Consider the following 27,444-nt stretch of genomic DNA (forward strand, 5'->3'; position numbering starts at 1 on the left):
TTATCAGAGAAAGAGAAGTCTTTTATTCAGCACGGTTTCAAATGTTTTCAAAGGAGAGAGCAAGGAGATGATTGTTTGAATCAGTTGAGGGTGACAGGGCGAACAATGAGGATCAAATGTACAAGATTAACCAAGCCCCCTCCCCTCTTTAATCTTTAATCTTTAATCACCTGCAGTAAAAGTTTGGTTACTGAAGTATTTCCCTGTTGTGTGTACTTAGTACCCAAGTAGTACAACCTGACTGTCATAGCTATGACTTTTTCTTTTATGCGTCATAGCGTAGAGTTCATTTTAAAACAAGTGAACTTGAGGAGAAAAGCGAAGCAAACAATACACTTATTTTCTCATTTGTCCACCAATTCAGATATATATTAAAAAAAAAAAACAACCAATCTAGCACGGGCCATCAAGCATTACTACTCGTGTGACTTCCCATTGCAATTTTGAAACAAATAAAGCATCAGAAACAGATCCCAATGCGTGCCACTCACATTACAGCAACGGTTTGACCTAGAGTGACCTTGAAAACAGACCAACTTTCAGGGGCAGTGGGGTGTTGCATTGACGAAGGCGGATTCTTTCATCAAAGGAATGCATGGAGTCTGCATTCATTTGCTGAGAAGTACTGAAGGAGCTCAAGTAAACTAATTCACTAAATCTGGGGTGTCAAACTCATTTTCATCACGGGCCACATCATAGTTACGGTTTCCTTTAGATGGCTGTTAAGGCTGTGAAAAAGATTTAAATGTATAATCACATCATATTACCCAATTTCCTATGCATGTCATTGTGATTGTAGTTACTTATAACCACAAAATCAGAAGAATGGAAAGTAGTGGCAAGCAAATAGACTACAGTAAAAAAAAAAAAAAGTTATGGCTATTGAGCTTCAGGTGAAGTTTCAGGATGAACCTAGAATACTCAGAGCTTTACAGGTGAGCTTAATTTGACCATGTCTTAACTTTTAAATGTCCAGCTGTTCAAAGTTTCAGTATTTTTGGCACAACTTGCTGTTCTCTGCAAAATTCGCAACGGCTGCTTTTCTAATGACACTATAAGCATTTGTTTCACTTTAAGCATGGATTGAAGCCGGCCCAATGTGGCCACTGAGCTTTGGGGGACACGGTGTGTCACCAGAACATTGCAACAGAGGTACTGGAAGCGTCACAGAAAGGCACAGAAATGGACATCCTTTGGAAAATATATACTTTGAATGCACATATTCTTGAATGGAAAGTTCACCAAGGGTGATCCGTAAATGGACCAATACATTTCATGGTTTAATTTGGCATTCAAACAGTTCTCTTCGAATTAAGTTCATCTGTTTATACTTCATTTTAGGTTCATGCGGGAATTTCACCAGAAAGCCCCAATATCCTAAACTCTTTGTGATCAGTGGATGCATGGGGTCCCAAAAGCCCCTTTACACTTTTTTTCCATTTTGTGCAGTCAGATATGAGGCCATCAACATTTGACAGGTTAAGTTTCAGCAGTTTTTGTATCACGTACTTACCAATGGCTGGCCAAATGACATTGGAGGAACATTCTACAATTGAAGTTTCCCCATCCCCAACTGTAATTCAGAGCCGGTTTGACAAGATTTCTTTACCATCACACTGCCCGGACGCATAGCACAATTTATGCTTTCATGACAAGTTCCTTGAAATGGGATTTGTTCTTGACAACCAAGCAGCAAACGGCCTGCTACCACCACCTCTGATGAAAGTGCAACGACAAGCAAAGTCTATCTTGGATGGCTGCACTGCAACTCAGGATTCACAAACGCTCGCTCGATTCAATGGATACTTCAAAAAATGAGAACGCTTTACCCGTACTGACTTCAGGTTGTTCAAAGGTTTCAATGTTACTTCAGTATCAATTGACCAGCTATGGGGTAGGAAGTTATATGCGTACAAAAACATAATGACAGCCTCACATCTGTCCATAATGATACAAAATCTATTTAAAAAAAAGGAAATACATAATGACTTTTGGGGCTTATTATAAAATGCTTGTAATGTCTCTAACAAGTGACGAAACATGCAATTTTGAGAGATTTTCTCCCAAAATGACAAGAACAAATCCATTTGGCAAGAGACTATTAGCTTTCAGTGTGCCACAAAAAAAATAAGTGGCGGCCAGATGAGTTTGACACCTAAGCTCTAAATGGAGCATGGAGACTAAACTACACTCACTTTCTCGAGCAAGACAAAAACAAAACACTTCAACAATAAGTAATGAGGAATAAAGATGAGGCAAAATGACCACGTTTCAAAAGCATGGACGAGAAAATGCTGCAAGTGGGAGGAGGCGTAACGCTTGAAGTCTGAGTTGGCCAGCTCCCGAGCGTGGCTTTTGTTCTGCTTCATCCACTCTGGTGCAAAAAAAAAAAAAAAAAAAAAAAGGGCTTTACCTGCAAACCCAACCACACCGGCAGACTCAGAACCATGAGGTAGATCACCGGTCAAACTGACCATGAGAGGAAATAAAACAAAACAAAAAACCAAACAAACAAAAAACACATCACAAAATACGCCAATTCCGTGTAATTTCTAAAAAGCACAGCTCCTGCTTGATGTCATTTCGACAGTTATTAAAAAAAAAAAGAGGAGAAAAAAAAATTCTCTTGTTTTGAGTTTGTCACTATTCTTTTTTTTCCTTTCCTGCCCTCAGTATTGCAGTGGGACTCTCATTATTGCTACCAGAAGACTAGATAGCGACGCACTTCTTGTGTGAGATCAATCAGATGCAATTATTATGGGTAATATGACACCTGATCAAGTTCAATGAGAAACGCTGGAAGATGGTGGTTAGGAAGGCACCTTTTCATGACATGGTCACCTCTTTCAAGCATGTGATTCTGTGACAATTGTGAAACACAACCCTTTTTTTTTAACTTTAAAAGTCAGTGCAAACAAGGTTTTGCAGGGGCACGTAGCTATAAAAATCATAAAAACCTAGAAGTGGGAGGTGGGGGGGGGCATCGCAATCTCATGCATGTAAAATCACATCATACTGTGGATAATACGGTGGGGGCAGGGGAGGGGAAGTGTCCTCTGGAATTTGAGAATCCTTCTTGAAAAAAAGAGAACATCTTGAAGAGCATGTTGTTTCTTATCAAAATAAATCTTTTTTTTTTTTTTTTTGTGATTAGCCAACTGCTTGAGTGCATTTTCACTGTCCTCGTTTTCCAACACAAGCATAAGGGCTGTGCAAAAAAGTTTGTGTGTCTGGTCCAATCAGAGAGGGCTGCTAAAACGGTGATGTCATCAGCCCGCTCTCACCAACCCTCTGGCTTGCCGAGTTATAGCTGAGCCTAAAAACACAGACAACAAGAAGAAGCATGGTTGACAATGACGGATGTGGAGTAGGGTTGCATAGGGCTGGAAATTGTGCAATCCATTTCCATTCCAAATTTTCTAAAGCTTGTAAGACATAACTGCAAATTGAAGGCCATTCCAATCGAAAAGTATCATAATTATTCAAGCATGAATAATCAGCATTATTAAGTAAATTAAATAAACATTGGTTCTTCTTAATTTTATGGTTTAATTATTGCTGTAATGCATGATTTACGTCCTGCATTTTTCCCATAGTGCATGTGCAAGTCAATACGCCATGGCATTATGGGAAAATACTACATTTGTAGCATTTAGGCCACAAGTACGTCCAAACGTATTTGTGAGTGTGTGTGCGTGAGAGAGAGACAGTAACTGCATCGCGACTTAATCAAAATATCATTCTATTTGGCAAGATATTTGCACATTTGTATTATTTTGTAGCTTTATAAAAACGATCTTTATCGAGTACCTGCGGTTACTTGCTGAGTTGACTGTAAGGGGACGAGTTGGTGGAAGAATCCAGCTGCTGTGACGTGCCACTTTCCTGAAAAGCAATTTGAGAATATATGAGAGATATATATTTAACAGTAATGTTAACTGGGTTCATCATAGCTTATCATTTACAACCCCGTGATATTTCGGACTTTTAAGCGCTTGTTTGTAATGGGTTTTTACAGTTTATACGAAGTCCAAATCTGAGTTTAACTGGATAATCAACAGTCAGAAGAGGCAGAAAACTACCCAAGTAAGTTCCATTAAATGTCATTGTTGCCACAGAGCAAAGAGAATACCTGCCTGTGAGAAATGAGTAATGTTGAATGCTCATTTTGTATGTGCTGCTGCTCCTTGTTTGTTAAAGTACCAGTTGTTCAAATGTATACTGACCGTAACATCTTTGCTATCGGCCGTTAGTTTCACTAAGGAATTTCACATTATTGTTTTAGCATCAAAGTAGCAGACTTGAAACGTTTACAAATCAAGGTTAGGTTTCCCATTGAAATGAACGGAAACACAATTTATCCGTTCCAGCCCCAAAACTAGGTTGCACTAGCTTCTTTTTTTTTCTTTTTTTGTGGCTACAAATCTCTCTCTCTCTCTCTCTCTCTCTCTCTCTCTCTCTCTCTCTCTCTCTCTCTCTCTCTCTCTCTCTCTCTCTCTCTCTCTCTCTCTCTCTCTGTGTATATACACACACACACTTTTTTTTTTTAAAGGATACTTGTAATGCAAGCACTGTATTTGGACTTTTGGTTATGGTTGGTGAGTGACAAAAAATGAATGTGCTCAGGTAGAAGCTGACAGTTAAGGATGATGTACAGAATGCTGTAAATGTAGAACGAACCTACCGGTGCTACTGGCAGAGGATGATACTGTGGTATGTAAGCACCTTGGGCCCCCGGGTTGGCTGCAATATACTGTGAAACAAAATCAACAATGGTAGAACATGTTCTAAGAAATATATGCTTGTCAATCATGAAGGGAGTCATGAAGGACATTCCAGGATCAGTAGAAGGAAGTCACAAAATACAAATACTCTGTTTATTGTACTCGAGTCGATTTTTTTGAGGATTTTTTTTTTTTTACATTTAACACAGTAAAGGAGTCAAATCTGTACTTAAACCTTCACCAGTTTTTTTTCCACATGAAAGTATCTGCACTTCTATGACAATATGTGAGTACTTTTGCCACATCGGTCCAGAATTCTACTCACTGCTCCAGTGTTTCCTAGGGACAGCTGACCCATTTGCTGAGTAATCATAGTAGAGGGATGCAATGACATGGAGGGATCCACAGAGGGAGACATCACGGGGGCCTGCAAGAGGGAGAAATCAGCTGGCGTTCCTCCAATGAAATTGACTCATGTAAAAAAATAAAAATAAAAAACATGAATAGAAGATGCAAAATTGGCAGCAGGTAGCTTCTGCCCAAAAGAGCATGTACAGTACAACAGATGCATACAGGTGATGCCAGGAAATTTTAAGGAATCTCATGATTACCTGAAAAAACACTTTGATTTAAATAAGTAGTCCATTAACAAATGTTTAATTTTGTGATTAAAGTAAATAACAGATTCAGGCGGGGTGTATTCACTTCAACGTATTGTATAGAGAGCCATTTGAACATTTCTTCCATATCCTCGATTATCCAGATTAAGGTACGAGGACACACCTTGCCAAGACAAATAAGCATAGACCGACTGTGTTCCACTACCGTATGCCGTTTCTGAATACAAGAAGGAAATCTTGGGAATACTTGTACAACTACATGTCACAATTGAGGCAAAATCGTGCACTCAACATCTGTATGCGACTAATGCTAATAGTGAAACACTTGATGTTGACAAGCAGAAGTGCTAGGAGCATGCCGTTATCAACTAGTGCACAGTTTTGCTTCGCTAGTAGCACATAGTCGTCCTACTATTTTGCCAGAAGTTGACCTTCTAGTGAGTAGTAGTAGTATGACACATACCTACTACAAACCCAATTCCACTGAAGTTGGGAAGCTGTGTTTTCCATAAAAACAGAATACAATGACTTGCAAATCATGTTCAACCTATACTTGATTGAATATGTTACAAAGACAAGATATTTAATGTTCAAACTGATCAACGTTGTTTTTAGCAAATAATCATTAACTTAACATTTTATGGCTGCAACACATTACAAAAATGGACCTATAGAGATAGAGATCAAAGATATCAAATTAATGCTCAAATGACTTCTGAAAAGCTGTCTGAGCATTTATTTAATGTGTCCCACTAAGCCAAAACAGAAACTAATATCGTGGGGGGAAACATGAGTTAGATATCAAGGATATGGAATAAATACTCAAACAGCTTTCCATCTCGTCGCCTTTTTGGTATTGAGCATTTCCCGGTAAAGTGTCGGGGGAGGGGCAGATCTGCAGAGACACTTGTTCCATTGGAAACCATCTGTTGGACGAGTCAAAGAGTCACAAGACGGTCGCTGCTTCAGGCATTTCCTGCTCAATCCAGAGAGAGGGAAGGCTGCTGTAGGGCTTCACACTCTTCCTACTTGTTTCATATTTCTCACACATCGACACTTGCAACATGTAAATAAATACAGGTTGTGCTTTCTTTGATCAGTGTGAGTCTGGAAAAAGCCTTTTCAGCATTATTTTGATACCCATCTTAAGATGCATGAACTAGTAGAGTATTTTCCCTCATTACAATGGTAAGACAATGACCTGGGACTGGCACTGGGAGAACAACTGGGCTGCACGTTGTAGTAGAAGTAGAATGACTTTTTCTTATTGCTAGTGTTTTACCACTACTAAATGACACTTTTTGACTACAAATATGCAATTAAACCGTATTTGCACATTGGTATGTTGCACTAGCAACACTACTAGGCCCAACCTTTTAGGTATGTGTCACACAGTAGTAGCCTCCTGGCTCCGACTATTTAGCACCAAAATTACCACTTGTAGTTTTTACCTCACTCGTAACATGTAGTTGTCCAAGTAGTATGGCAACGTTGTACTACTATTGTGCAGAAATGTTATACAGCTGTTGGGAAAATGTTACTAATAGGACATCAGCACATCAGCCGTTTGACTTGTGTAGGAGGGTTTTCTTAATCCTACAGTGGTAGTATGCAGAATTGTATTCCTACTATTAGTACACAGAACTCTCATACTTGCACTCTGACTTTACTAGTTGAATAACTGGTAAAACGGTTGTAGGACAACTGCATGTTACATGTTACAAGTAAAGCAAACCTGTGCACTCACAGTCGTGCTACTAGTACTACAGGTGCCAAACAATTCTACTCTTTTAAATCTAGCACTTCACGAGTAGTGCTCGTAGCGCACAGATGTCAACTAGGCACAGTTTGACTCACAGTTAACAATTAGTTGTTCTACTAGTATACCACAGTTGTACTACAGGTGTGCATAAATGTTATACAGTAGTGCAAAAAAGAAATAGTAAGACAGACAGAAAACTAGTGCACGGCTCAGCTTCAGAAAACAGGTGAGCCGTGATTGGTTGTTACCTGAGCTCTGTGCAACTGTGGTGTCATTGTCAGTAGACAGAAAGTGACAAAATGGCCGCCCCCTGAGATGGCTAAAAACAGGTGGATTTTGCTGCTCAAACTCATATTCCACAAACACAATATCAATTACAATGCCGTGTTTAGACTCGTGGAGGCGCATGTATCAGAATCAGAATCATCTTTATTGGCCAAGTATGTAGAACACACAAGGAATTTGTCTCCGGTATAACACGCTGCATTAGTATCATCGTTGTATTCTTGTAAAGGATTTTTGGGGGGTTGATTTCCCCTTTAAAGTCCAGTCCAATTCAATGCACTGGTAGAATGCACTGGTAGGGTGCATGTATAGTACAACTGTGTATTACTACCGGTAGTTCGTTTTTTCTGTTACAGTACTGTATTACATTTCTGCATAACCAACAATTTTGGCGTTGACCCTTTCAGCTGGCGATCGAGCATAAAATGCTCAAACGGCCCTCCATGCAAGTAATGCTGCATTTAGGGGAAGTTGCTGTTTTAACCGTGTCAGCAGAACAAGCTGAATTTAAGTTATGAATTACTGTTTTACAGCTGAGGCTGAGCCACACACCCACACATGCTTACATACAGACAGTACATATGTACATACATACATACATACGTGTGATTAATGCATGTTGCCTTACCGGGTGTTGCATGATATATGGCTGATGTGCCACCCAGGAGTGACTCTGAACCTTTGAAACGACAAGACAGGCACAGTCGGACATAGAAAGGAGAGAAGTACATAAATGCTACTGTCTATCACAAGTTTGCATTATGTGCAAGCTAACAGATAAGGAATTGCACAAATCCGATGGAGTAAAAAATGTAATAAAATAATAAAATCAAATTATTATTATTATTATTATTTTAAACAAATGAACCATTGTTTGTGTTAAGAATTAATGAAGAGCAAAATGGCCCTGCGATTGGCTGGCAACTGATTCAGGGTGTCCCCCGCCTACTGCCCAAAGACAGCTGGGATAGGCTCCAGCACCCCCCGCGACCCTAGTGAGGATCAAGCGGTTCGGAAAATGGATGGATGGATGAAGAGCAAAATGTGTCTCATTCAGAACAGGTAAGCCGTTACTTTTCTTGCACCAAATACTTATTACTCTATAATTAAAATAGGAAACTGACATACTGGACTACACTTGTATATGTTTTTTCAATAAATAGTATCTTGGTGGGAATATAAATATACTTATTGATGACTTAAGATCAGGTCCATGAACTAGTACAATGGTACATGGAGCTGGATGTCAAGGATATCCCATAAATGCACAAACAGCTTTCTATACAGGGAAGAGCCACACATACAAACAGCAGCAAGAGAGTTGTACAATTATCTCAAATATTTACTCTTCCGAATGCAATAAAGAAAAATGTTTTACTCAAGCCGAGAGGGATGGAGCAAAAAAAAAAAAAAAAAAAAAAAAAGAGGTAACTCCAGTTGTATGCTGAGCATAGCAGCAAGGAAAGCCAAGTTTAAGAGGTGTGTTTTCATTTTTGCGATTTCTACCCAAGTATCCTAATCCTACCCAAATACAGTAAAGCTTGCTATATTGCGTTGTATCGTTCCTGTCACCACTATATTTGGCAGCACTGAAGAAGACATGCTGAGTAATGGACAAAGAAAATAATGACAGCAAGAAGAAGAAACAAAGAGGCTTTGCAACTGAACTCCAGTAATAATTGTAGTTCCCACTGAGCAGAAAGAATGTGTTTTTGTATCAATTGACTGTGTGTTAAAGTAGGAAGTTAATAACAGAGATATCAATGCTAATTTCCACGAGGCCATTTAACATTATTTATACACTAGCAGTTACCAGACTTCCGTTAACCATGTTAAAGACACGCCACAATTTGCTTTGACAGAGAATTGTGATAAAAAGGGACTCCCAAGGGAATTTGTGTATGATTAAGTGTAACGTGTCCTGGGAGAAAACAGTCCTTCTGATTACATAATTCAGGAGCTTTCATGGGCCAAGTAAAATAAGCATAATGCTCGACTTACGATGGCAAGATTTCTTGGGGGGGAAAAAACGCAACCACCCTCATCTTAAATGCAACACACAGTAGAGAAGAGCGAGAATGAACTTAATTCAGCTATAACCCCTGAGCTACTTTATAGAAGCCAACCTGGTAAGCAGAGAGCGGAGACATGTAGGGGGACATAGCCGGCTGCACGGTCATTATCCTGTTGGGCACTGGATATGGAGATGGATAGTACCTGGGTAACAGAGAGCAGTTCAAAATAAAGCTCTTGGATAGAAAAGCTCCCAGCATATGACATATGGTGCATGTGACTGACCCATTCTGCATAGCTGCTGAGGAGGGATCATAGGTAAGAGTCATTGCGCCCTGCAAAGAGAAAATTCACGTCAGTTTTTGTAGTTAAGTATTTAGCCTGAACCTGTGCAAATGTGGGCGGAACACAGACAGTTTTCGAGACTGTCTTCAACTCCCCCGTGAACATTGTGCTCACTGTCCTCAAAACATATATGTATACGGTTTGCTTGACTTGGAATTATTTACTGCTTCAAAAGACCAGCAGGTGCATGTTTCTGTAGGTACTTACGCAAATGGTGTGGGACGCAGACATATTTTGGGACTGTTTCAAGCTCCCTTTTGAAGACTACTGCCATTGTCCAATAACAATTTAGCGCATGTGCAGTTTCAAGATGTTTACCATTCTTCTTGATTTAACACACACTCGTAAATCTAAAATATATTTCAGTTGACACGGGTCTAATTTGAGCAAGGACAGCCTCAGTGAACACAAACTTTGTATTACCTGTCCAAAAACATCTTCAAATATTTTCATTTTTGTGAATTTTGCGTCACTTTAGGAAAAGTCACCACATTTCAGGGTGAAACAATGACGTTTACGGTATTCTTATTATTGTCAAATGTCGAAACACATCAAATTTGACCCAAAATAGGATGTAGCCAAAACTGCCTAGTCTGTTACATCTACTTTTCATTTTAGGTAGAGAAACCATAAAAGCTGATACATACTAGTCTGAGATCGCCTGTCTGTCCATTGGGAACAAATCCACCGTGAGCGTGTTTCTTCCTTTGGCTGTCTGCAAACTTGCACAACAAGGGCTGAGAGGGAGCTGAGGGAAAAGGAGAGGAATATGGTTAAGAACAGCCATTTTCATCACCGCCTCCACAAAGGGGAATGGCTTTCATACCCAGTGCTCCGGAGGCGATCTTGATAAATTTCCCGTTGAAGTGTGAGATCACAGCGTTACACTGCTCGGTGGTGTCCATCCTGCGTGGAGATGAAAGGGAGCAACAACTATGAACAGACTGACGCTAGCGCACTGCGGTGGTGCAAAACGTTCTATTACATTACAGCATTATTGTCATCGTCAGATTCACATCAAATTATTATTATTATTTATTTTTATTTTTTTACAAATGGTGGGCAGCGAATTTGGCAGCAGGGGCTTCAGTGGGGGTTTACCCGACTTAATCCACCACTAATACCCCCACTATCACATCGCAATTCCAGAACCCATCAATGTCATACTAAAAACGCAATGCAACAGCACACGATTTGTGGCGCATATATCATCAATATTAGTTCAGAATAAAATATGTATCAAACACCATGACAAAAACATTTACCATAAACACATTATACTTACCAGAGATGGTGGTTATTAAATGTATAAATGTGTGCAGATTGTAATCGGTGTCTTTTGCTACTCAAAATTGGCTATAACAAGTTTTGATCTGACCAACCAATCAGAGGATGAGAAAATGTGGAAATCATCGAGGGCCATCATGCTCTGGCCTTGTGAGGGAGAATAGGAAAAGTGATTGGCTCAACAAAGGGCCTGGGCAGATTAGAGTGACATGCCAACACCGAGAGGCTATATTGTGACTGGACCAAAAAAAAAAAAAATTCCAATATCCAAATACAAATCACAGGAACAGTATGTACAGCAGCAGTATACATTTTTGCATATTGTTCAGCAACATGTCAGGAGAGGCCTATTAGGACAGCTGAACTAGATTTGGAGTTAATCAGAGGTGCTGGTGGCAGATGCGTGGTGATTCCTAATTTAACATGTGAATATGAATGTGATTACTTCATTCTGTGTTACACTTGCGCAATATTCATCCATCCATCCATCCATCTTCTACCGCTTATCCGGGGCCGGGTCGCGGGGGCAACAGCTTTAGCAGGGAAGCCCAGACTTCCCTCTCCCTAGCTACTTCTTCCAGCTCTCCCCGGGGGATTCCGAGGCGTTCCCAGGCCAGCTGGGTGACATAGTCACTCCAGCGTGTCCTGGGTCTTCCTCGGGGTCTCCTCCCAGTGGGACATGCCCGGAACACCTCACCAGGGAGGCGTTCAGGAGGCATCCGAATCAGATGCCCAAGCCACCTCATCTGGCTCCTCTCGATGTGGAGGAGAAGCGGCTCGACTCTGAGCCCCTCCCGGATGACCGAGCTTCTCACCTTATCTCTAAGGGAGAGCCCGGACACCCTGCGGAGAAAACTCATTTCGGCCGCTTGTATCCGGGATCTCGTTCTTTCGGTCACGACCCATAGCTCGTGACCATAGATGAGGGTTGGAACGTAGATCGACCGGTAAATTGAGAGCTTCGCCCTTCGGCTCAGCTCCTTCTTCACCACGACAGACCGATACAACGTCCGCATCACAGCAGACGCTGCACCGATCCGCCTGTCGATCTCTCGCTCCCTCCTGCCCTCACTCGTGAACAAGACCCCAAGATACTTAAACTCCTCCACTTGGGGCAAGATCTCTCCCCCGACCCGGAGGGGGCACTCCACCCTTTTCCGACTGAGGACCATGGTTTCAGATTTGGAGGTGCTGATTTTCATCCCAACCGCTTCACACTCGGCTGCGAAACGCTCCAGTGAGAGTTGGAGAGCCCCGTTTGAAGGAGCCAACAGCACCACATCATCTGCAAAAAGCAGGGATGCAATACTGAGGCCACCAAAACGGACGCCCTCAACGCTTCGGCTGCGCCTAGAAATTCTGTCCATAAAGATTATGAACAGAATCGGCGACAAAGGGCAGCCTTGGCGGAGTCCTACCCTCACTGGAAACGATTCCGACTTACTGCCGGCAATGCGAACCAAACTCTGACATCGGTGGTATAGTGACCGAATAGCCCGTATCAGGGGGTTCGGTACCCCATACCCACGAAGCACCCCCCACAGAACTCCCCGAGGGACACGGTCAAACGCCTTCTCCAAGTCCACAAAACACATGTAGACTGGTTGGGCGAATTCCCACATACCCTCGAGGACCCTGCTAAGGGTGTAGAGCTGGTCCACTGTTCCACGGCCGGGACGAAAACCACACTGCTCCTCCTCAATCTGAGGCTCGACTTCCTGACGGACCCTCCTCTCCAGCACCCCTGAATAGACCTTACCAGGGAGGCTGAGGAGTGTGATCCCTCTGTAGTTGGAACACACCCTCCGGTCCCCCTTTTTAAAAAGAGGGACTACCACCCCGGTCTGCCAATCCAGAGGCACTCTCCCCGTTGACCACGCGATGTTGCAGAGGCGTGTCAACCAGGACAGCCCCACAACATCCAGAGCCCTGAGGAACTCCGGGCGGATCTCATCCACCCCTGGGGCCCTGCCACCGAGGAGCTTTTTAACCACATCGGTGACTTCAACCACAGAGATAGGAGAGCCCACCTCAGGGTCCTCAGACTCTGCTTCCTCCAAGGAAGACGTGTTGGTGGAGTTGAGGAGGTCTTCGAAGTACTCTGCCCACCGGTTCACAACGTCCCGAGTCGAAGTCAGCAGTGCCCCATCCCCACTGTACACAGTGTTAGTGGTGCACTGCTTCCCCCTCCTGAGACGTCGGATGGTGGACCAGAATTTCCTCGAAGCCGTCCGGAAGTCGGCTTCCATGGCCTCACCGAACTCTTCCCACGCTCGGGTTTTTGCCTCGGCGACCACCGAAGCTGCGTTCCGCTTGGCCAGTCGATACCCGTCAGCTGCCTCTGGGGTCCCACAGGCCATAAAGGCTCGATAGGACTCCTTCTTCAGCTTGACGGCATCCCTTACTGCTGGTGTCCACCAGCGAGTACGAGGGTTGCCGCCACGACAGGCACCAACCACTTTACGGCCACAACTCAGATTGGCCGCCTCAACAATAGAGGCACGGAACATGGTCCACTCGGACTCAATGTCCCCCGTCTCCCCCGGAACATGGGAAAAGCTCTGTCGGAGGTGGGAGTTGAAACTCCTTCTGACAGGGGATTCCGCCAGACGCTCCCAACAAACCCTCACAATACGTTTGGGTCTGCCAGGACGGACCGGCATCTTTCCCCACCATCGGAGCCTACTCACCACCAGGTGGTGATCAGTTGACAGCTCCGCCCCTCTCTTCACCCGAGTGTCCAAAACATGCGGCCGCAAATCCGATGATACAACCACAAGGTCGATCATCGAACTACGGCCCAGGGTGTCCTGGTGCCAAGTGCACATATGGACACCCTTATGTTTGAACAAGGTGTTCGTTATGGACAGTCCGTGACGAGCACAGAAGTCCAATAACAAAACACCACTCGAGTTCTGATCGGGGGGGCCGTTCCTCCCAATCACGCCCCTCCAGGTCTCACTGTCATTGCCCACGTGAGCATTGAAGTCCCCCAGCAGAACAAGGGAGTCCCCAGCAGGAGTACTCTCCAGCACACCCTCCAAGGACTCCAAAAAGGGTGGGTATGCTGAGCTGCCGTTTGGTGCATATGCACAAACAACAGTCAGGACCCGTCCCCCCACCCGAAGGCGGAGGGAAGCAACCCTCTCGTCTACCGGTGTGAACCCCAATGTACAGGCACTGAGCCGGGGTGCAATGAGTATGCCCACACCTGCTCTGCGCCTCTCACCATGAGCAACTCCAGAGTGGAAGAGAGTCCAACCCCTCTCGAGAGAACTAGTACCAGAACCCAGGCTGTGTGTGGAGGCAAGTCCGACTATATCCAGTCGGAACTTCTCTACCTCACACACCAGCTCGGGCTCCTTCCCTGCCAGAGAGGTGACATTCCATGTCCCAAGAGCTAGCTTCTGCAGCCGAGGATCGGACCGCCAGGGTCCCCGCCTTTGGCTGCCGCCCAGCTCGCATTGCACCCGACCCCTTTGACCCCTCCCACGGGTGGTGAGACCATGAGAAGGAGGACCCACGTTGCCTCTTCGGGCTGAGCCCGGCCGGGCCCCATGGGTGTAGGCCCGGCCACCAGGCGCTCGCCAACGAGCCCCACCTCCAGGCCTGGCTCCAGAGGGGGGCCCCGGTGACCCGCGTCCGGGCAAGGGAAACTGAGTGCCATCGATTTTGTCTGTCATAAGGGGTTTTGTGAGCCGTGCTTTGTCTGGTCCCTCACCTAGGACCTGTTTGCCATGGGTGACCCTGCCAGGGGCATAAAGCCCCAGACAACTTAGCTCCTAGGATCATTGGGACACACAAACCCCTCCACCACGGTAAGGTGACGGCTCCCGGAGAGGGCGCAATATTCAATGATTCATTTTGTTCTCATGTTTCCATTCAACCCCCCCCCCACCACCAAAAAAAAACTGTGATTAGAACAAGGGGGTGTTGACTTTTTATATCTATTGTTTAGCCCATGGTATGAGAGTAAATGTATTTAGACGGACGTCAGTGTTTGTGAAGCCAAATGTACAAACGTTGACTATTCTGTATCTTCTTTTCCTTTCATCTTGTCGCCACAGCATGTCATCCTTTTCCATCGATGTATAGCTTCTGCATCCTCCTCTCCAACACCAACCTGTCCATCTGTATATCTTTCTAGCCATCTGTCCATCCGCTCATCCATCCAGTCACACAAACACCTGGATGGGAAAATGGCCAACTTGTCCCATATTCAGAGATGTTCACTCACGGGTGTACTCCATTTTGTTGCTAACAGTTCAGACATTGATGGAATCACTCGGGTTTTTTTTTTCTTTCTTCTAAGGTCAGCAGGTAAATTGAATTATTTACCACCCTGTGCTTTTTTTCCCAATTGAATAATAAAGCTTGTAGTATACAGTACATGAACAGCACAAAAAAATTAAATATATAGATTTTTTTTCTGTGCTTATCTGAAAAAAAAAGTACTGGTAACATGCTTGTGGAGGTCACTGCTAGTGATACAAAGAAATGAAAAATATCTAGTAAGAAGCATTGCTTTGAGTAGAATTTGGGAAGTTTGCAAATCGGAAAGTTTCCATGGGAATTAAGGGTCACTGAATGAAAATGCATTACCGGTATATTCACATTTTGATTTGTCATCAGCAGACATCCAAGTAAAAGAGATTCTCCTTGCCCACATGTGAATGTGTGATCGTACCTTTACTACGCAATGTATTTCCACTTCACTCGAGTGATGGCATATCAAAAGCTTGCAAAAATAAATGAATCAAGCAACAACCTGTAACGCGAAAAACTCAAAAATTGGGGCAAAAAAAAAAAGTTGTGGTCCTCATAAGTCTCGTGACCACCGCACATGCGTGACTGTTTTAGTCAGGATTATTCCAAATCATTTTTCTCCAACTATATTGTTGTTCTCCATTAAAAGCCAACCTTCAATCTTGTACGATTCTGGTTTATTCCTGTTCATTCCCATAAATATTTGCAAAACAGAGTTTCCAATTTTGAAAAGTCTTGGAATTGTGCAACCCCAATCATTCCTTTATCACAAAGTGACAAACAAATGCAACGTTTCAAGGTTACTGGCTTGTCTATGACCGACCTGGCAAAACCCACACCCCGGCTGTTGCCACCGTAGTCGCGGAGGATGCGTGTGGAAACAACTTGGCCGAAAGGCTGCAGCATGTTCTCCAACTCTTTTTCATCCACAGACAGAGGCAAGTTGGAAATATACAGATTTGTTGGATCTTGTTCCTGTTGCTGCTCACAGACAAGAAGACAAAAGAGGAAGCATAGTCAATGTTTAAATACTGACGGTCGTCATTCAGTTCTTCATAAAATAGAGATTAGATAGAACAGACAAAAAAAAAGCCTAAATAAAACAATGCTAATGTGGAGTCATGTGCGAAATGATTTTGACAGAATACATCCATCCATCGATTTTCTCATCCCTTATCCTCACAAGGGTAGCCGGGTGTGCTGGAGTCTATCCCAGCTGTCTTTGGGCAGTCGGCGGGGGACACCCTGAACTGGTTGCCAGCCAATGGCAGGCAACCAGTGACACACATAGACAAACAACCATCCGCCTGCACTCGCACTCACACTTAGGGACAATTTTTGAGTGTTCCATTAACCCGCCACCCAGGTTTTTGGAATGTGAGAGTACCCAGAGAAAACCCACGCAGGCATGCATGCGAATTCCACATGGGGAGGCCGGAGTCGGGATCAAACCCTGTAACTCTGCACTGTTAGGCCGACGTGCGAACCAATCGACCACCGGCCCGCCGATAGAATACATGCAAATGTCAATTAAGTGTTTAATATTTGGAGAAGTGTGCAAGTGAGTCTTCTTTTTGTTTATGTACTCAAACTGATTTTCAATTTGTTGATAGTAAGAGTGCTTTTTTTTTTTAATGACTACATATGGGCACCAATTTTTATCCATCATACGTAGATCTGGAATGTATGCCCCACAATCAACGGGAGTTCATTGTCCATCTTTTGACATTTATCTTAAGCATTAGACATCTGTTAGAACACTGTAATAAGCGCCTTACATGACCATACACTGAAAGACACATCCATCTGCACTGCAGCACTCTGGTGCCTCGTCGGCATCCCTGAGAAACATCAGGAGAGCAGCGTATCCAAGTTACAGCGACGCACAAACTGCACTGTTTGTTCCCATCAGCTCTGCTACATCCAAGTCTTTAGAGAGCAACCTTTCGCTAATTAACTCTTATCTGCGGATTCAAGCATATCAACACAGTCTGGGCTGGGGAAGCGGCAGAAAGAAATGGTGAGAAAAGTACTTATAGAACAGAAAGAGAACTGAGGATGACTCACAGACTTAATTATGCAGCTTTCCTGCTACCATGCAGATGTGACAACACTTATATGCACGAGGCCGTGAATCTCTCCCAATAATAATAACGGAACAGTTAATTAAGCCTTTCTCGTCATTTCACAAACAGCGGTTTAGTTACTGGTGATTAAATTATACTGACAAGATTGAAAAATAAATAACTGTAAAGAGGAGAAATTAAAAACACTCAGGGAGATTGAATGGATTTCAAATGAATATTACACTTGTATTCCAACATTAATGAGTTAGTGTGACATTGTGAAGCTGCAGCACAAGCCTGGTGTGTGTCAGTGTGCAAGCTGGTGGTCTGGTATGCGACATAACTGACAGGTTACTTGGCAGACAGAGACATGACATCTGGTTATACAGCGAAAGTAAATGAGGTCACGGGAAGAACAGCTTGTCAGCTGAGGTCATGTGACCAGTCTCATGTCATTCAGTGGTGCACGCACACATATTCAGAGAGGAAGTACGAACAACTTTGTGGCAATGAATGCAACACACACGCACGCACACACACACACACACACACACACACACACACACACACACACACACACACACACACACACACACACACACACACACACACACACACACACACACACACACACACACTCCTCACCTTGGCCATCTGGGCTTGAATGCCGCTGGTTTTCAAAGCGTGCACGGCCTTCAAAGCAGCCGCTGGGCTGTCAAAGTCCACAAAGCCATAACCTGTAGTTGGCAGAGCAGTACAGTACTGTGTTTACATGAACAGCCAATAAATGGTGACCAGAATCCTAATTGTCTTTATAGGCCAATTATAGTGGCGCCTTGACTTATGACTAACTCAGAACACATTTCAAAACAGTTCGAACAGATGATGTCGTGATTCAATGCCCATTGCACTCTTTCTGATATGCGTGCCTTTGCCAACAGGGGGTGTATATTCGAGACAGGCCTAAAAAATGAAGATGAGTTTCTTGTGCTACGTTTGCAACACTCTAAATTGTCCGTAGGTATGAATGTCAGTCTGAATGGTTGTCAGCCTCCTTGTGCCCTGCGGCTGCCTGGCGACCGGTTCAAAGCCCAAAGTTAGCTGGGATAGGGTTCGGCATACATGCGCCTCTAGCTAGGATAAGCGGCACTCAAAATGGATGGACGGATGGATGGAGTTTCACAAATAGGTGACTCTGTGAATGGCACTAACAGCTGTTTATAGCAAAGTTTAAAGAACACATGCTGTCAATATTGGGGCCCGAATGATTACTGGGCCTCTTGATTTAGTCCGTTGATTTGTGACTTTAAGGGGGAGAAAACAAGCAATTTCATTTTTGATTTATATCCCACATTACAACCTCCGACATTGTAACAAACATTTTTTTGTTATCGCCAAGAGTCCAACAAAAAAAAACATTCGATATAATTTTTGTATTTTATTTGACAATTAATCGGAATCAGCCGGGGGGCACAGCAGGGCCATAATTGCTGTATTGTCTCTCTACATATGGTGCTGCACGGTTTGCATTCAAATATCCTTTGATTGAAGGGTTGAAGTACCGCAATATCGATGTTAGTTTTGTTAGCCCACCTGTGGCGTTTTGCGTTGTGCGTTAGCTTAGAGTCGGAAGCTATGGTTTGGATGGAGATCGAAGATATAATTGTCTTTGTTTTGTGTTCGCATTTTGGCATGTATTTCGGAGAATTGGTCACTACCTGCTGCTTTTTGTGAACTCCACTTCCACCATTGAGCGCTTGTAACTTGAATTTTTAACCCGTGAACATTTTTAACCCCGAAAAACACGTAGGTCGTGTCAGTCATAAGACAAAGTATCACTGTATGTTACAAATAACGAAGGAGTTTGCCTCAGGCAGGAATCACTTCAGTCCAGAAAAAGCATAACAAAATGTACATTAAGGACATATACACAAATGTACAAAGTACAGAGAGTCACTGGCAATATAAAGTGTGTAATAAGATGACATGGAACAGAATTGTGTAATTGATGCAGTGTGACAGAGCTCCAACAATGAATACTATTCAGGGCAGTTCGTGGAGGAAAGAGGCCTGCCGCAAATAGCAAAAATCTGCCAAGTGATTGACATCCAAAGGTGTATAATTCTCCATAAATGGCACAATATGGTGGCAAAGCAAGACATTCTCTTCAACACACTTTACCATAGCTCCTTGGCATCAAGATGGGACCAAAACAATACTTTTATAATAGACATGCGTTTAACCTGAGCACAAAAACATCACACGTGAGATGTAAAATAATGAGTGTCGCTACCAAAGTACAAGTCAACCGCTTGTTGGTAAGGTAATGATCTTTGACTGACCTTTACATTTATTAGTTGTCTTGTCCAGGATCGCCTTTGCCGACTGAATCTTGCCATACCTGCACACACAGCATGCAGATGATGGAGTAAACAAACAGCCATGATCAACTCCTAGTTTGCTTTGTATCAGTTGGTAGAAGTAATTTCCAAAGACCCGACCTTTTATTTCCAACACAGTAAACCAATTGAGCACTAATTAGCGAAAAACAAAGCAGATGTAACAACAATACAGTACATCATTCAGGCTTGATCACGACCCTCACCCTGAAATGTGAAACAAATTGCGTGCCGCTTGTTGACATGTGTGCACAAACCGACTGAATGGCGAGCTGACATCACCATTCAAACCTTGTTGCTACGAAAAAGTGCTTTCATTTCTGCTTTGTGCTGGCGAGCAACATCAAGAGCATGAACAAAACAAGCGAAAACGACACAAACAGCTGCTACTGGTTACATGGATGAATGCCTCACTCCATATGCTTGTGGGGGAAAAAGAGGAGACAAAACTCGGCTAATTATGGCATAAACCACACTAAATCCCCACATGGATAGTGGTCCATTGGATCTCGGATCCTGTAGACAATGTGTTACTTTGGATCTTAATATTTAGTTAGTTTCTAAGAAACCGCGGGGGCGAGACGCGTTAATTGACAGGCTGTCATTTACCGTGGACGCCCGGTGAAATTTCTACACTGAAAAACAATTTGCTGCGGCAGTCACGCTGGTGAAGTAAAACCTAAGTGTGAACACTGTGCAGTGTGTATGTAAATAAAGCGCTCCTTTTGCATGTTTTGGGACAAGAAAATTTATATGATCACACGTTTGTTGATTGGTAGTATGCGACCCCCTACGCTTGATGCTGGCTCTCGAGCTGGGCCTGGCAGGCGAGCTTCATTCAAGTATGCCAGGGCCACAAACATGCTCCGGGGCTGCCTGGTGTCCACAATTCATCTGTAGAAACCCTTCACACAACGTGAGAAATGTGGAGGACCCCATCAGACTATGACAGTCCGAGTGGGAACGTTCTGCCGTCTGTGGTAAACCGACCGCGAGAAAACTTAGCAACACTTGATTACAGCAAAAAAAAAAAAAAAAGCAAAATAAACACACGCACACACACACACACTTGGATGACAGTATACATTCTCGCACTCACTGGTGACAGAGTTTGACCAGGTCCAAGTCAGTGGTGGCAGGAGGGAGGCCTCGGATGTACAGGTTGGTCTTGCTGAGCTGCTCCAAACCCGTGCTGCTGCTGTTGCTGCTGCTGCTAGGACTGGACGGAGTCATGGGGTACGACTGCACACAGGAGGGCCACTGTTATCGAAAGGTTACGGGAGCAACATAATCAGATTTCAATCCTGATCAACTGTTATCACAAGGAACTGTCTTCTGTAAGGGATTAAAAAATAATAATAAAAATATGACCTTGAAGAATACAGAAAACATTTGTGCCTGCATTCCATGTAAATGCCTCATGTTTTTAATTAGTTTTAGTTTGAGTTTTTTGGCATTTTCTTATGGGTTGGAGAAAGCATTGCGGTTTTAAATACCAATGAGGTTCGACATTTACAGTAAGCCACTGTAAAAACATGGGCTGTTCAAAATCACTCCCCATTTAGTATCCACGGTCGTATGTATTGTTCTTTCCCATACACAGTAGTGCACTCCCCTCAAGGTAGTCGACACTGAAAGTGACTAAAAATTAAAATACATCCAATGATACATAAAAAAAGATTTGCCACTTCCATTTCTTGGATATTGTTTGATTTTGGGCACAAGATGAACTCATAAGTTGGGGAGTGAAAAAAGCAACACATCACAACACAGACGGACATAAAGTGCTTTGTTTGGAATCATCTTGTAAAATGCACGCAGCTGAAAACAATAGAATGTCACTATAATGTATTTATGTGCTCGGTATACTGTATATTACAGAAATTCCAACAGCTGACTTTGATCTGGCACGTTATAATTATGTGACATAAATGATGCAATTAACCATGCCCGAGAAGCGTTCCATACTCAATTTTGTTCCACTGGTGAGTGAATGCGCCACTATATCGTCCACTATAGAAAAAGCCCTATAGAAAGATTACGTAGCAGGGAACACAGTCCATGGTTCAGTGAATGAAAAATGAAACGAAATGCAATGAACGAAAAAAAAATTGTAATAAAAGAATGAATAATAATAAATGAAAAATGTTAACCTCATGACACAGGCCTGGACAAAAATGGCAACTGAATATTTTGTTGCATGTGCTTTTGAGGCAAACTCTGCAACCACACGATTTTTGTAACTTTCCATGAGATTTCTGCACCTCATCATCAGGTGTTTTGGCCCACTCTTCACAAGCAAACTGCTCCAGTTGTCTCAGCTTTGATGGGTTTTTCTTCAAACGGCATCTTTCAACCCCTTGAACATATGTTTAATAGGATTTTGATCAGGGCTTATAGAACGCCACTTCAGAAGAGTCCACTTTTTTGCCTTGAGCAGTTCTTGGATGTTTTTCGCTGTGTTTTGGCCTTGCAAGACCTGCAACTCAGGCCAGGCTTTCCGACGATGGCTAGTACATTTCCCTCTGGAATACCTTGAGAGTTTTGAGATTTCATTGCACCCTGCAGTTTCAAGATGCAACAAAACTGTCAAGCTAAGAGCAGGATTTGGACTCAGAAGCAGACAGGAGATTAAAATGGTGAAGTAAAAGGCTTTCTATACAAAGTAAAAAAAAAAGAGAGCAGGGCTGGGCATAGCAAGGCACGGCAGGCTAAACATTCTGAGACTATGGAACTGAGTAACTCAAGCTTAAATACAGAAAAACACCAGTCCGCTGCCAACCGCGTGTCACCAAATAAAGTACCAAAATCACCGAACAACATCAAATACCCAAAGACCCAAACCCAGTCACAATCACAACAAAAGCAGCCGCAGAACAGAACAGAGCTGCACCCATGTTTCACAGTAGGGACACTGTTGTTTTCTTGCTATATTTCATTTTTGCATCTGTGAATATAAAGCTGATGTGCCTTGCCAAAAAGTTCCAATTTCGGTTCATCTGTGCATGGGACATTCTCCCAGAAGATTTATGGCTTGTCAACAAGCAGTGTGATGTTTTTCTATTTTTATGATTTTGTTTTGAAAAGGGTGGGTGGAATAGCTTGAAAAGTGATGCCCCCCTTCTCGGTCACCCATGAGTCCACTTTGGCTAAAAATAAATAAATAAAATCTAACAAAAAAAGGTTCGATCTGACACTGATGCATCTTGACGTTTGTTTTCACCTTTTATTTCTGTGGTCGTTGTTCTGGGCTCTTTTGATACGAATCATCTCTTTAATTTGTCATCAATTTTATAATAATAATAATAATATTATTATAAACGTACATAGACTTACAAATTGCATCTTAATGGGCATTTAATTGGCATTTTTCCATCTATTGGCAATGACAGCACCATTGACAGCACTTTTGCATTTTAATGGCAGAGACAATTCACGCTTCACTTTTCAACCATAGCTACAAATGAAATTATAAATATATTTTAGTATTATTGTAAAACTATATATACTGTACTGGTACAGCATACATTAAAGGTCATTTTGGATGTGAAAGACCATGTGATATGTCATGGCGTTTTTGGATTGGCTGGTCCATGTTGTAAGATTGTTCAAACTAACTGTAGTTGCTCGTGGACAGCCCCTCATGAGGTGCATAATCACACACACTGTGAAACAGTTCAGTCCATTAGACCAAATCAAGTGTGCTGACATCAATTTTCTTGCGAAACAGTGTAAAACTTTGAGCTATTGCAAACATTTTTTTGTTGTTAAACCCATTTACAATGGTTGAACAAACTATTTTGGTTGACTTCCAATTTAAAAATTGTTCTGAAATGAATTTGCTGTGTGTGTACAATATTATAATGAGGTGATGATAGAGTTAATGTGAACGTCTGTTATTCAAGCAAAAATCTGCTATTAACTGCCATCCACACACAAAAAATGTAATTGCTGACAAATGCCACAAGATGGCGGCAAGACACTCTTTGTAATTGGACATGGCTATGGCATGGCCAATCTAGTTACTTGGCACTATGATTCAGCAAAATGTCATAAAAGCAATATTTTTTGACTCAAGACATGGCTTTGGCCTCAGAACAAACATATCAAACAGATGTCTTTCAGCAAGTATGATCTCCTCGAAAAATCCACGAGTACGAGATTTCGCAAATGCCAACCAGTGAACATCTTTATTTAACTCTTGCTGTCTTTAGCCGGGTCGGCATTGCAAATGAGAATCTGTTCTCTGTTGCCTTAGCCCATACTGTATTTCCATTGACTTCTCGTTTCAAAACTAGTTGGCCTTCCATTTGTTGTGTATGATGACATCATACATGTATACAATTTACTTTCACATCCATCTTAGGGCGTCCATCAAAACTATAACCACATTGCGGCCTGCTACAAAAATGAGTTTGAAACCATCACACCTCTGCAGTACAGTCTTACATCTCGCACATTTTTTTTTATTCTTGTGAGACAAATCAGCACATAGCTGCCCTGCAAAGCATTTCCTTCCCCTTACTCATCCTTTAAAATAGCTCCCAGCTAGCCCAGATCAGTTCAAACACAAAAGCACGGCAGCATTGTGCCATCTGTCCGTAACCAAAGGACAAACCACTCCAAGACCCACAGCTATGGATACCATCACAGTCATGCCAAGCCCAAACAGAGATTTTTTTACCCACTCATGTGATGGTTTGATGGTTGAATATCCATGAAGGATACATTTAGAGATTGCTGAGCTGTGGCGGGAACATCTGTTCATCCTTTAAGTAAAGGCCTGTTTTTATGTTGATATACATGTACTTTACTACTACACTATTTTTTGGAAGCATCAAAAAGAGCAGCTACAATGAGACACAGGCAGAAGACCGGGGGAAAAAACTCTCCACACTGACTCACCTTGACCGAATCAAATTACTATCATTTGATGGAATTATATGGATGGAATCTTAACAGTGGTTGTCAATATGCTGAAATAATTCACTCCATCGGCTCGGCTCTGATCATATTTCAACCACAAGAGGCCATAAAAACTCCTACACCCTACATCAATCTTCCATTTCAATCAGAAAGCGTGACTGGAAACCAAGAGGCCTTCCAATCCGTCAACTGCCCCCCCCCCTTTTTTTTGTTCACCTGAGAGGTCAAAATGAAGAGTGTACACTGACATGAACCCCCCCCCCCCTGCCCCCCAACCCCCCAGAATTCAGTGGACGAATGCAGGGAGCCAGGAAAAGCGGACTACAATAAGCATGGTCCATATTGAACAGAGTGGCTGCCCAAACAAGGTTATATGGAAACAACAATTAAAGCCTCTCGAAAATGGTTTCATCTACATCCTCACAAGTCGCCTCTATTGTTGTTAATCATTTGATATTTGAAGGTTGTTTTGTTAGATTGTTGCAAACCAAACACAGAAGGGAAGGGCTTCCCAATGTCATTTCAGGCTCGGGTTTATTTGAAAAGTGACAGCAAAAGTAGAAAGCAAAACACAATGGCCTACCTGCTTGCGAGTGGCAGCTTTCAGTGGGTTGCCCGTGTTTGCAAAGATCATCCTGGAGGTTAGAGATATTCGATTTCCAGACAAGATCTCCCCCCTCTAAAAAAAATCGCAGATCCAATGAAATGGTCGGAAGCGGCGAGGAAGGCTCGAAAATAACCCGTCTGGTTAAAACATCGGCATACTGAACGGGTTGGTTAAGTTAAACAAATCGTGCGTGCCCTCTCTTATGCTTTGCTGGTGACACATTTATCCAGTTAGCTCAATTTGTTGTACACCAGCGTATCGAGCGAGCCTCCGGTTCGGTTCATTGATCTACGACGTCCTGGTGCAGACCGCTCGCCAGTCCCACCTACTACGGACCAAACCAACACTAGCATCTGGGGGGTAGTGGCGTCAACTCGACTGTGTTGCCATCCCGTAAAATAACTACATTTGACGTTTAACAGCGTAGTGTGTCGCATATTGACGAGTAGGTGCCTCAGGATGAATTAGAAAGCAACGAGAACGTGTTTTTTAGGGTTTCATTTGTCGGCGCACGGACCACTCGCCGCCTTTCGTGTTAGTGTCGTCCGCACATACCAAGCATTCTTTACCCCCACCTCCCCCAACCTCACACACACACGCGCACACACACGCAAACCCACGCATCCACACACACGCGAACACGCACACACACACACACACACACACACACACACACACACACACACACACACACACACACACACACACTCAACCACGCGCTCGCAACCACACACACTTCCTCTTCCTACCCTTCCCCCCATCCCACACACTACATGTCAGTGAATCAGGATGTAATGAAATATTAGCAGGCACTGGCCTGGACTGGAGGTCACACTACCCCGACAAAATAAATAGATAGAAAATATAAAAATTAAAAAGCAATGACAATGTCAACATACATATTTATTGACTGTACTATACCATTTTAAAGCACTAATAATAATTATGATACTACCCGCTTTGCGTAAATTGTGCATATCTATCTAGCTATCTATGGCTAATTGGGCCCAGACATTTTCACTTCGTAGTGTACACGTGTTGTCCCATATAATGATAGAGTAAAATATATTTACAAAAATGTGAGGTGTGTGATCACTTTTGCGATCATCCATCCATACAGCAATTTCCAATCCATCTGCATTATCTAGCCATTTGTCATCTATCTGAATGTGTAACAGATATAATTTCTTGTACTATGCAAAGCATCTACTTTTCAAATATTGGATGCTGATTAGAAAGAGTTAATGAGCCCACTGCAAATATGGAGTCATTTATGAATAAGAATTACGACCGGTGCATTTATATGATTGAGCTACTTGGATGCAAATGAATGATATAATGTCAACATTTTATAATAATCTCTACTGAGGTACAAATACTGCACTTGGTTACTGAACTTAATTAGGTCTCCAGGTATCTGTACTTTACTTAACAATTTTTTTCTGATGACTTTTACTTTCACTTCTTACATTTGAAACACATGCCAGTACTTTCTACTGCTTGGTTTGTCTAAATAGGCTGGTTACTGATAAATGATGTAAAATAGAAGTCAATAAACAGAAGTCAAGCACTGTTTAGATTTTGATTGATTGTTTAAGATCTTGTGGGGACCTATAAGCCAACATGGAGGAACATGAACTGTTTGGAGCGATTGCAAGCAGGTTCATGCTTCATTTAAGAATTGATTTCAAATTGTTTATTATTGATGTCTAAAGGGACCGTGGTGCTCTGCTCTGCTTGACCCTTTACGACCGCCAAGCGCTGGACCAGCTAAAGCTCTTTAGGTGCCCCACCCAGAGAGGGAAATGCCTCCTTCATTACATCGTGCCTAAGTCCCAATCAATCCAAAACTCAAATCAGCTCTGCGCTTCTTATATCTTTGTAAGTGGTTTGGCAGTGACACATTTTTGGTCTGCCAGACAACCGCCCAGGGAATACAATTTTGTGACAACCTGCAGTTGAGAAACATCAACAGTAGTAGCCCTACTGGACACTTTTTTGTTCATGTAGAGTATCCATTTAATAACTCCCTAAGTTACATAGGCCGAAGTGCCCCATAGGTCTTTGCGGAGATTCAAAAAGTAAACCCAAATCATCTGTGTCTTGGGAAGCTTTTCAAAGCTTCACATTTCTTTCCCTTCTCT

The 27,444-nt window shown here is 42.8% G+C and overlaps 1 protein-coding gene across 2 annotated transcripts; it reads right to left on the reverse strand.

Annotated features, from left to right (window-relative positions):
- LOC147207448 (RNA-binding motif, single-stranded-interacting protein 1-like) lies at nucleotides 1-25,611 on the reverse strand. Of its 2 annotated transcripts, none has more exons than XM_086106683.1 (14): nucleotides 25,277-25,611; nucleotides 20,867-21,009; nucleotides 19,711-19,769; nucleotides 18,014-18,105; nucleotides 16,126-16,283; nucleotides 10,576-10,655; nucleotides 10,397-10,497; nucleotides 9,690-9,739; nucleotides 9,518-9,608; nucleotides 8,020-8,070; nucleotides 5,050-5,151; nucleotides 4,685-4,753; nucleotides 3,811-3,885; nucleotides 1-3,316 (listed from the first exon to the last, which is right to left on the reverse strand). In XM_086106683.1, the coding sequence occupies exons 1-13, from the start codon at nucleotides 25,325-25,327 to the stop codon at nucleotides 3,817-3,819; spliced, it is 1,116 nt and encodes a 371-aa protein (XP_085962809.1). In that variant the 5' UTR covers nucleotides 25,328-25,611; the 3' UTR covers nucleotides 1-3,316; nucleotides 3,811-3,816. The 2 variants fall into 2 exon arrangements, with proteins under 2 accessions (XP_085962809.1, XP_085962807.1); XM_086106681.1 differs by having other exon boundaries at nucleotides 20,867-21,027.
- Between the last annotated feature and the right edge of the window lie 1,833 nt (nucleotides 25,612-27,444).

This window comes from Hippocampus guttulatus, chromosome 3 (genome assembly GCF_054856545.1).
Source record: "Hippocampus guttulatus isolate MCC_2025c chromosome 3, RoL_Hgut_1.0, whole genome shotgun sequence".
NCBI lineage: Eukaryota > Metazoa > Chordata > Actinopteri > Syngnathiformes > Syngnathidae > Hippocampus > Hippocampus guttulatus.

Bases quoted from the DNA above. Each gene is read 5' to 3' on its own strand.
- LOC147207448 (XM_086106681.1), bottom strand. From the start codon at position 25,327: ATGATCTTTGCAAACACGGGCAACCCACTGAAAGCTGCCACTCGCAAG. The intron at 21,028-25,276 runs GTAGGCCATTGT...TTTCGATAACAG, and splicing joins AAGCTGCCACTCGCAAGCAG to TGGCCCTCCTGTGTGCAGTC. The intron at 10,656-16,125 runs GTCGGTCATAGA...ATCTCCACGCAG, and splicing joins CGGGGTGTGGGTTTTGCCAG to GATGGACACCACCGAGCAGT.